Here is a 12,103-nt window from a genome sequence, read left to right as displayed (position 1 = left end):
CACAATGATCATAACTAAACTGGATGAAAGATGTCATGTTAAGCAGAAACTGATTGGAATTAGTCCAAAGGATTTCCATCAAATGAGCTCTACTAAATAAAATTATGTAGTCTTCCCTCCGAAAAAGATTAACAATTTGGCCTCTTCAGCGGAGCAAATCAATCCGGAGGCTGAGAAAAGATGCATCAAAAGCTCTCTCTATATTGTGTATTTTAGATGGGGGTTATTATACTAATAAGCTGCGGGATGAAAAAGAGACAACCTCAAATTAAACAATTTTATCCCCTCACTATCTCTCGCAGAAACTGGTGGAAATAGGTCTGCTCCTGCACAGAAACACAAAGAAGGACAGCAGGGGAAGAGTCTCCACTATCCTTAATGCAGCAAAGGATTAAAGTGTTTTAACATTTACTCACAGGTCAGGCACACCAGAAGGGCTCTCACTGTGAACTCACAAGGCCGTCTCCACCTCTCCCTCACCCTGGACTTGAGTGCTGGGAGAATGATCTCCGCTGGTACAAAGAACTGGATTGAGTAGGTCACAAAAACCCCAAAGGAGTAGAGAATTTTCACCATCTGGTTGGTCCTACAATGGGTGAGAAGAAGAAGAAATGAGAAGTCTGTGAGTGCAACTAACAACCTTATGTCATGATGCTGTTTTTAGACCTTATTAATACCACTTAGCTTCCCAGATGCTATAATATCTATTTGGATTTAACTTTACAGTACAGTACGGTGGCTGTAGTGTATGGTAATGAAACATGGAGACAACTCCTCTCTTTCTCTACAGCATCATTCAGAGGTGAAGAAATAAGGAGCTGCTGGAAGTAGGATATATTTATCAATCTGTCTCTAGTCTTTCTCATAAATGACACTGTAGTCTGTTGTGCACATGGTCACTACAGTTTAATCTATGAAGTATGTGTTGATATATTCTGCTACAATGCCCTTGTGTTACTCATTATTAAAATGTGATGCTTGAAAAATAAAGGAGAAAGTTACTAGAGACACCATGGCAGTAGCATGTTATTTGAAATGTAGTTTTCAGGGAGATTAATTATTTCACAGTAAAAACAAACAATGAAACTGACATGTAATTATTTCCATATTTTTAACCAAAGGTCTGTCACAGTACTTTATAGCAGCTTTCTATTACAGTAAGCAAGTTTTCATAATAGTATGAAAAAAGCAAGTGTGAATCTGTCCTTTTCAATATAGAAAATCATAAAGGCTTTATCTAAAAATCATCCCTCCCTCCAATGATTGTAGTAAATTACCTAAAGTAATTTAACACCCATTTTGAAAAATCCAATCTTGCCAATCATTGTATTTATAGCACCTTTATATAAAATTGTTTCATTTTTATAGTCAATAACTGCCTCTTTAGCAAGGGGCCACTCAACAGGTGTGATCAATTTACGTTTCAGGGACAGTGAGATGATTCAGATCATTATAGCTGGATGTTTTCATTTCATACTTTTTAATTGCAAGAGTCAAAGCCAGCCAAGATAATTTGTTGCGATTGTCCATGACGGATCCAGAAAGCCCTCTAAGGTCTTCAGTGGCATAGAAAATGTAATCCTAGCTGAATGTAAATCTAACTGTGACAGAGGTCCCTAGGTAAAACAGTAAATTATAACCTGCATAAATCCCAGCCATAAAAAGTAACACAGAGACACAGAAAATGCCATTAACAATTAACATTTAACATGTTTTCCTCATGGCTCACTTATCAGCAAAAGAAGTTGGAATCCTAATGAAACAATCTGCTCGCAATATGTGATTGTGATTGTGTTTGAGACTAGTCCCTGTTCTGATAAAGTATTTGTCACAGATTAAGACTAACATCAGAATCTCTAATCTGTTTATGATTGATGACACAAAATGCAAAAGCAGTGGATTTTTTTTTAAATAGAAACCAGGAAAAAAAGAATCTCAGCTTCACAGGATTTCTGTGAGGCTAATAAATGTTGCAGAATGTTAACTCAGTTTCAGCTACAGTATACTAGACTGTTTTTACAGTCATTTGATCAAAACAGAATTGGTTTTATAAATACTACATGGTACCCTATCATAATGTTTACCTTACCAACATGTGAAATAAACTTAGCAGGCAGAGATTCTCTAAGCCAAGCTATTGGCTTTGCATCCATCCACCTCTGTCAACATGAAACACCTCTTATCCAACACAATGGGTGAGCAGAACAAGTTTGAATGGCACCGACTAATGAAGTGAGCTGATTGGATAAGGGGTTTGTAGGGATGCAAATGAGGGGATTTAACTGTACAAAGTTTAAATATATTTTAAATCAATAAATAAAGCAGGCTAGTTCCATATATTGATTTTTATTTGTGGGGGGAGAATCTAAATAGTATCCTGCCTCACAGATGCCCAGTCAACATAACTAGACAGGAATGACTGGAAACAAACTGTAATGTTTAGTGCTTTCTTCCAAAACTAGAAATGGAGTCTTTTGAAAGGATGACAGTATTAATACAGGTTATCCCAGTGTGATGACTAAGAGAGGGCATCTGTGACAGCATTATCAGTTCCAAGAAATACATTCACCTTCAATGGTCGCATTTTATGAGAAAAAAAAATGCAAATAACACCCTATGCAAGCATGCAAACCCTAACCTGCAAAGAAGAAAGTAAAATTTATAAAACCATGTAAATGACTAAATGCAGGTATTGGAGGTCCCATTTGCTTTCTCCTGTAATGTACAACAGGTTGTTTTGTTGTTGTTGTTGCTGTAGTAAATAATGTTACATTTTCCATATCACCAAATATAAACGCCACATTAAGAATGTATAATTTAGAAAGAAAGCTGTGAGTGGAAAAGAAATGTCTGTCAGAGCGACATCTGACAAGGAAAACCTTGACATGGTGAAAAAACAGTAAAAGACTGGTGAAGTTTTAATCTGAGGATGACATTACCCCACTGTGCCTAAATATTCACATTCCTCAGTAACCTTGGTTGTATTGCCGTGTTCAATCGCAACTGATGTATTGCTCTTGTTTGCATTCATTTCATACTGAATGCAACAGGCTTTTACTTTGTTCAGGATCCATGGCAGGATGGCAGCTAGTTATCTTTGCTCAGCAGGTTTGATGCATAGGCTACATTTCTCTTTTCAATTTCACAGAGCAAACAAATCTTTACACCCCTAAGCTTTTATGAAAAGGTGATTTATTGGGTCCCATTTGTAAAACTGGAACAAGAAAGGGGCCTGAAAATTGAAATAACCTAGAACCAGAAGGAAGGTAAAATGTATGCATCTGTTTTCTGGTGTTGTTTGCTTTTTGTTAAATGAGGAATAAATGTCTGCCTAATAATTAAATAAAATGTTCATTAACAAATTAATATATAAATAAACAAAACCATGCTATTGAAATGGTAGGCAACTAAACAACTAACTAAACAGAAAGGCTTTTTGAAAGTGAAAATCTCAAACTGAAAGCTGTCAGTTAGCACACTAGTTTTCCCATTCCCAATGGACACCAGTCTGCTATAACTGTTGCCTTGCACTGACACATGTGTCTAACAAATGTCACTGGAGCTCATTAATAATAAACCTTAAAAGCAAAAATGAATCACAGCATCTTCTGAATTACATTTTTCATTTGCAGAAAAGTGACAATTGATTATTCACTGTGAAGGTCTCTCTGAGTTTATCAATCTCCTTTTCTGAAATGCAGAGCCTTACTTAAATACACACTTTTGAGGGTTTTAGTGCATTAAGAGTGAATAAAAAACTTATAATATAATATATATATATATATATATATATACACCAATCACCGATAACATTATGACCACTGACAGGTGAAGTGAATAACACTGATAATCTCGTTATCATGGCACCTGTCAGTGGGTGGGATATATTAGGCAGCAAGTGAACATTTTGTCCTCAAAGTTGATTTTGTCCTCTAGCAGGAAAAATGGGCAAGCGTAAGGATCTGAGCGACTTTGACAAGGGACAAATTGTGATGGCTAGACGACGGGGTCAGAGCATCTCCATCACTGCAGCTCTTGTGGGGTGTTCCCGGTCTGCAGTGGTCAGTACCTATCAAAAGTGGTCCAAGGAAGGAAAAGCGGTGAACCGGCGACAGGGTCATGGGCTGCCAAGGCTCATTGATGCACGTGGGGAGCGAAGGCTGGCCCGTGTGGTCCGATCCAACAGACGAGCTACTGTAGCTCAAATTGCTGAAAAAGTGAATGCTGGTTCTGATAGAAAGGTGTCAGAACACACAGTGCATCACAGTTTGTTGCGTATGGGGCTGCATAGCCGCAGACCAGTCAGGGTGCCCATGCTGACCCCTGTCCACTGCCGAAAGCACCTACAATGGGCACGTGAGCATCAGAACTGGACCACGGAGCAATGGAAGAAGGTGGCCTGGTCTGATGAATCACGAGTTCAAGGTGTTGACTTGGCCTCCAAATTCCCCAGATCTCAATCCAATCGAGCATCTGTGGGATGTGCTGGACAAACAAGTCCGATCCATGGAGGCCCCACCTCGCAACTTACAGGACTGAAAGGATCTGCTGCTAACGTCTTGGTGCCAGATACCACAGCACACCTTCAGAGGTCTAGTGGAGTCCATGCCTCGACGGGTCAGGGCTGTTTTGGTGGCAAAAGGGGGACCTACACAATATTAGGCAGGTGGTCATAATGTTATGGCTGATCAGTGTATATAGTGGGTAACACTGTGCGTTTCAATTACTAATAATGAATGACAAAAATGTTCTGTAAATAAACATTAGCATCCCTTAAAATAAGTGTCATAATATAACCCACAGAACCAAAGAGTTGATCTACCTGCTCTAATATGCATAAAAAGTAGTGACGAATTTAAAAGCTACTTCACATTACCATGCTTTCTGCCATGTGTCTGTCTGACTTTCAAGGACAAATGTTGAGGTATGGATGAAGACATGATGTTTATTAAATGTGAAAGCCTAAACACTGGTAATGAAATCTGCAATGTTATGAATCACCGGTCACCTGCAAACTCCATGCAAGACCCCCATCTAATCACATTATCACTAAATGATTGATTAGCTGCGTCCTACAGCTTTAACAATTAAACATTCTCCCATTCCTTAAGCTGACATAATTCATTTATAATCTTATCGCTCGAGTTGTGGCCCTGTTTTTTTTATTTTATTTTTTTTAAACCCACTTTTTTGTCTTTTAGTCCTCAGTGAAAAAGTTGTTGCAGAGCATAATGAATAAATCCAAAAGTCAAGGTGTCAGTCAAAGCTTAAGGGCACTTACTCTCAAGTGCTAATGCCGCCTAACTCTACTTTCACTGTAATTTACCTCACTTATCTCTCTTTTTAGTATCTCATGAGGTGGAAATTTCACAAGGCTGATCTTTGTTTGTTTTTTTGATGTGTTGATTTTCCTGACACTTCACCATGTCCTATGTATGTGTGCCATTCTCCTGTACAGCACATAGAGCATTAAATTTAACAAGCCCCAAGGAAACACTCAAAATGGAAACATGCTCAACAGAAATCTGCCCGGCTAAATGCAGATCATTTCCCCCTTTAAAGATTCGGATCAGACATTTCTCAGAGTTTATCCACCTTTTCTGATATTCCGCACTTGACCATGTAAGGCCTTGAGGACTGACAGCAGAGAATTACAAATAATAATGAATGCGCTTACTTTCTTGACCTAAAGTACTTAAGTATGTTTATAATTCAAGGCTATTTCTACAATCCATGGCTAAAAAAAAATGTCTTCTCAGGACTAGAGGCTTTATTATTGTGCACTTTTGATGACTTCACAAACAAATAAAATATATAAAAAACGTAGTGAATTTTAAATAAAAATAATCTTTGCAAGAAGAATGATAAATAAAAAGCAAAAAAGGGGACCAAATTGTCCCAAAGGTAAGTCAATTGAGGAGGGACCACTTTAAGTAAAGGAGTTCTGAACCATATTCTGTACTCTAAAGCAATATAAATATTAACTTACTAATATGACTAATTCAGCGATCAATCAGGACACAGTAAATATACACCGTTCTGAATGTGTAATTAAGAAATAGTCTACCCAATAAAAAGCACCACTGGAAACGTAATACAATCTGAGACAGTGTTGGATTTAAAGTCACATCCTGATCAGTGATGGAATGAACCAACTAGTAAATCAACATCAATATCTGCCTGAGAAAACTCGGTTACTTATCCTCTATAAAAAGCCTGGACACCAGAAGCATTAAAACACCTAATAGAGCATAAAAGTAAAGGAAAAATAATACAAATAAATAAAAAGCATTACACACACACACACACACACACACACATAATTGTCCTGACCTATTTTTAAGTCCCAGAGAAGGCTTAAGACATTAAATGTGTAAGAAGAAAAATAAGAGACCAAACGAACAAACAAACAAACAAACAGAACACAAAGCGCACATCCATACCTTCAGCAAATTTTGATCTTGAACATTTACATTGAGCTCATGATTGATGGCATATTATCACTGTTACAGAAGAGACAAACATATGAAGGGAATAGTATGGGTTTAGTTCACCTCCCCCCCTCCCAGTTTCATTTTTATCAGTGTTTGCTATCCGCGGTTGCATTTTCCAGACACAAGGTAACAGATAGCATTTCCCTGTCACTCTGCGGTGGAAAGCACTCTAATGTACTGTCCAATCGCTTTTTTGAGGTTCTCGTTTATAACACACAGACCTCTGATCCCTGCCTTGTAACTCAACAGATCCTGCTGGTTTCGATGTTCATTTCAGCTCCTGCCCTATATATGTATCATCCATCAGTCAGTGAGATGTACAATGGAGCGGTAAACAGTGCACTAAAAACAACTACAAAGAAGATGTAATCCTTTATTAAACCTGGTAGAGGCAACAGAAGTGAAATACTGCTCTGTAGTCATTATCTGTGGTACAAGCAGATTCCAGAGAGCACAATTTGTTGTTTGTTTCCTCTATGGTTTCTGGACTCTGAACAGTGCGAGTGCAATGTTAAATAGCAGTTTGAAAACTCTTTAGCTCCCTTCGTGTTTAGGAACTTTACAGATTAGAAGCCGTGCGAGCGAAGCATGAAAGCACTGGAACCAATCGGTTTCAACTAGGATTCTTTTCAGCATTTAGGAAGAGGTTTTGCATTTCAAAACAGTCATCTGGTACAATCCTGAAGAGCAAACCGGGCTATTGCCCCGTCATTACAGTCCATGAGGAAACATATACATTCATAAAACCCCTGAACATTTATTCTCATCGTTTTTTAATAGTGTCAGATGACCAGGTAATATTAGTTAGAAAAGATGATCCTAGGATGAAGAGCTTTCTCTCAATATACAAATGACATTACTCTACTGCCATACAAACTGCCCACAGATACGCTACAGGTCAAAGGTTTTAGAACACCTCCATTTTTCCAGTTTTTATACAAATTTATGCAGTTTAATGTCTCAATGTACTCTGAAAATAAAGCATAGAACAAATAATCAATTGGAGTTAAAAAAGAAATCGTAGAATTGTTTTGGTTAACAAAATTTAACCCCTTAAACTGACAAACCCCTCTGGTACCTTAAAAGGGCACCAAATCCATGTGCTTCTCTTTAATGCCATGTGTACCCTTCACTGTTGTGTGTTTGCCAAGTGTTGGTATCTCATGAAAGCTGAGACTCTCAATTTACTAACAATGTGAAGCGTTCTCTAATGTGAAAAATGAGTTTTTTATAGCCCCCCACGTTTACACCCCCTCTGCATTCTGAAAACAAGATCATCCACGTTTTGGTAGAAGCAACACACCCCGTAGAGAGCTCAAAATGTCAAGATGGAAAACTCTATTTACAGTGTACTAATACATAATGATTTTACATAATTGGATCTGAACTTCTCTTTGTTTGACAGAACATCAAATAATATTATATACTGGATTAATCGTTAGGTTGTTCTGAACAAAACAAGCCTATTTGCAAAGAAATCCGATCGAAACTGAATGATCTGTGACCGTCTGAATGAGACCCCCCGGAGCAGACTGTGTGTTTACCCCCCGGGCTCTGAATGACGGCAGGTGACACGGACACTGTAAATGGGATGTGTTTGAGAATGAAACGCACTTGTAGCCGAGAGAATAAGCTTTCAAACGATGTGCGCATTGTAGGAATACAGTGTAACTTCTATGCACAGGAGCTGCGTGTAACACTGCCAAATAATGCTTAGGAGGATGTAGTAACAGTATATAACTCTGAAATGTACATTATTTTTCAGTTTTTGGTAACCTAAACTTTTTTTTTAACCTCTGGCAGTTTACCGCCTACCTGTGTACCATTTCAGGTTATTCACTGGAAAAATGGGGGTGTTCTAAATCTTTTGACCGGAACTGTATATCATTCATCAATCTTCCACTTTTACTGTGAGCTAATTAGGCAGGCGTTCTCTGTCAAACAGCTTTGAAATTATATAAGTCTAGGTTATATAATCCAAAATAATTCCTTACCATGCGTTGTGTGGCAGGTTGAGGGTTATACTTCCTTTTATATCATCACCAAAATGGAGGTATCCAAACGTGGCTAGAGTGATGTATAGAAAAGTGACGATTCCCATTCCAATGTTGAGGGCTACTGGAAAACGTTTGGGTTCTTTCATTTTGTTTTCCAATGGAAGAACCTGAAATAAAAAACATTTTTAAAATATGGTCAGTGAGCGGCAAGCCATTTACAATACAGCTGATGGTACATAACAATGATCAAGAATCACATAAGCCTGGTTAATCCACTTAGAACTGTTAGTTATTTATAAGTATATTGGGTTGGCATAGAGCAGAACTTGTATCCATAGATTACTGTGCAGGGCTACAGTTAACAAATAGAATCACTTGTAATAGGGTGCGAGTCATTTTATTGTATAAATATATTTTGCGACGTGTACATATTGTGTGTGTGAATATATATTTCACTTTCTCTTATGAGAACTCAATCCAGATTTATTCCATGATATGTATAAGTGAACACAAATGCATTTTCTCAGTTGTTTTAATCTTTAAGTGTAGATAAGCAGTACAGTTAGATTGGCCAGAAAATGTTGCCTGGAAATTGCATCATCTAAAGTCTACTCAAATGTATATTTTAAACAGAGATGTCATTCAGGTTTTCCATTAACTTTCTAAGAAGCAGAATCTCCCATTTCTCCCCTGACTAAAATCTGTAACAGCTTCTGGTATCAAACAAAGGCCAGTCTGAGCTCTTCACTAACCTTGAGGAAAACTCCATACTTTACGTAGTCTTGAAAACAAAGTTTTCTCTTTCATCTTTGGTGAAGCAGTTTATTATAAAAATCCCTAAAAACACTTGAGAACCTGAGCTTATCCCTCTATTATACTAGTATAGAAGGAAATTTCATCTTAGATCAACTGAGGCATTTGTCCTGTTACCAATGAATAAGAGTTTACAGCACCAGGGGAGTCAATAAGAGATTTTATAAATGCTGGTTATTCTCTGCCAAGACTAGTGTGTATTGTAAATTAATCATCCCAAGGTGTTTTTTATTGCTTTTGAAGAAGTCAGATGACTGCATTTTAGGGAAGCTATTCCACAGACTGAAAATAATTTGAACAGCTTTGAGGGGGGAAGGGGGAGGGAGAAAAATACCTTTGTGTGCCAAACCCAGAGGTCTTTCAATTATTATATCCTCATTGGTAGGGAACAGAGTGAGCATGTGAACATGTTCCAAATGAATGAAATACCCTTTTTTCAATTAGAAAAATAAAATCTTTTTCCCATATTGGTTTATTAATCTGATTGGAGACTTTGGGACAGTGAGGGGTATTAATTATTCATTACAACAGTGTTTTTGTTGTTGGTGTGTTTGTTGTTGGTGTCCTAAAACTAGCAAACAAAGAAAGACTTCATTCGGCTTCCCAGAAGCATGTAGCAGGATTTGAAGTGGCCTGGTTAAGAAAACTTAAAAACACTCCTTGGGGAATCTTTGGCAATGAGCATTATTGGTATTAAGTAGGATACTCAAACCACAGATGTTTCAAGTGTTAAATTCGGGTGCTTCCATTTGAGCTAGGAATCCACACTGTAATCCTCATTTATCAACAACTGCCAAAAATAAATAAAAAATAGATATAATTAGTTCCCAGTGGAGAGAAGCATCAAACCTAGTTTTGTTTTTACCTTGAAAAAATCTCTGGTCTTTGTAATTTCTGTCAACAACATTTTCATTTGAACATATTTAAACAAGGTAGCTCACTTTGCATGTCTTCAGTACAATCCATGAACACCCCTGTTACTTGCGGTTACTCGAGGGAAAGTAGCTCCACTAGCACCGACTGACATGAAGAAGAAGAAGACCTCCCACTGGGACTGTGAGCAGGTTAATTTAATCCTTTCTGTATTTTTAAAACACTCAAGTTCAAAACAATGTTAGGGTACGAATACAATGACAGTAGTGTATATTACTAAACAATGACAGCTATCATTTTGGCATTATCACCATGCCTAGACTGGATTCCACACATAAATAGTTATAGATAAAGTTTTGCTGGCCTTAAAATAAGGGCCTAAGAACATAAAGTGGCGATTAAGAGAGGTAAAAGCAAAAGCACTTCTTCACACAAAGAGCAAGAAGTCATCTCATCCTTCAATCCTTCATCAAATAGATGGTAGAAACTGAAGTAAATGCCATTGACCAAACTATGAAGCCCAAATCAAAACTTTGACCTACCTGCAAATCGCAAAGTACAAATCTGCACCCTAACACTTTCACTGAAACCTCACCTGTATCCACGGTAGTTCATTCCACGAGATACACCTGCAAGCCCCAGCTGTCTCTCAACATACACATCGCCTACATTTGAATAAGGCTTCTCTGGTTCCATACAATGTTGCAGTTTTATGGGAGTTTACATTTTGTGTACATGTGTGGTCCTCAAGGTCTTTAATTTCATCCATTTATGAACAGATTTTCTTAGGGAGATTTCGTGACATATTAAGCTCTTGTGACCTACTAGATGGTTTAGGTTAGATATGCTGACTCCCTAGCGCGACCCAAATTAAGTATCTATTTCTCAACATGGTGTAAATGATTTAACGAGGACACTTTCTAGGCAAAGCACAGAAATTATCAATACAAACTTTCTTCCCATTTTCCTGCTTTCCAAGCATAACAAGAGTGCAGTTAAAGATACAAATCTCATGATTTCAATTGCAGTTTTTGACCCGTGTTAATTACTTATCTATTAACTTCATTTGTCTTCCATTACAGTTTAATGGATGGCAATTTATTTGCCTATGTCAGGGAATTAGGCAAAGGAGAATACAATCCATTAATTTGCCTGCATTGCATCCTGCCTTTTCCAGTCATATACCTCATATTACTCTTAAGATCAGCATTTTGCAACATCATTCACAACAAAAAAGAAACCAGTTTGCACTAATTATTGACTTATGGTTTCCAAATAGGATGTCCTTCTTTATGTACTATATTTACCAAAATGAATAACCTCTTCACACACTTTGTCAAGGTAAGGGATTTGGCTAAAATAATTCAGCTTTGCAGAGCACTAGATTTTTAAAAGCCACATGAAAATGGATTTAAAAGCAATATCTGATTTATAGAGCTAGCTGTGCCATTAATACACTTGCAAACGAATATTGAATAATTGTCTATAAAGAATTACTGCTGGAAAAAGTGCAAAATAAAGTGATAAGTACAAGCACTTCCAAATCCATCACACTACAAATGAATCCATTACCTTTTTCTGCCAATACTTGCCCATATGAACTTTCACAGCTTTACTGCAATTTAGCATTTTTGCTTGATAGTTAAACGTTAGCCGTGTGCATAATAGCAGGGAAACGAAGCTCCAACTACTTAGAAATGCATTACAGAGAACACAGCTGTGAGACTATTGCTAACAAGGGTAGTTAAAAAAAAAAAACGAGCTAATTTGAGTCTATTTATCATACTAGTGTGTGCCATACAGGCTGCACATTTTACCACTTTAATCACATTCAGAAGTGATTTATCATTTTATTCAGTCAAAAAACATCAAATGAAAATGGGTTTCATCACAGTATCTTTGAAGGGTTTACTTCCTCTTTTTTTG

General features: G+C 37.4%; 1 protein-coding gene across 1 annotated transcript in view; it reads right to left on the bottom strand.

Annotated features, from left to right (window-relative positions):
• The window catches only part of slc36a4 (solute carrier family 36 member 4), a 148,007-nt gene that overhangs the window by 114,107 nt on the left and 21,797 nt on the right, over nt 1–12,103 (bottom strand). The window contains exons 10-11 of the mRNA XM_066699264.1: nt 8,489–8,658; nt 417–586 (exon numbers count right to left, since the gene is read on the bottom strand). Coding sequence (XP_066555361.1) covers nt 417–586; nt 8,489–8,658 — 340 coding nt within the window. The remainder of the gene's footprint in view (nt 1–416; nt 587–8,488; nt 8,659–12,103) is intronic.

The sequence above is a fragment of the Amia ocellicauda genome, chromosome 3 (assembly GCF_036373705.1).
Source record: "Amia ocellicauda isolate fAmiCal2 chromosome 3, fAmiCal2.hap1, whole genome shotgun sequence".
In the NCBI taxonomy this organism is placed as follows: Eukaryota; Metazoa; Chordata; class Actinopteri; order Amiiformes; family Amiidae; genus Amia; species Amia ocellicauda.
This window is presented reverse-complemented; position numbering and strand designations above follow the sequence as displayed.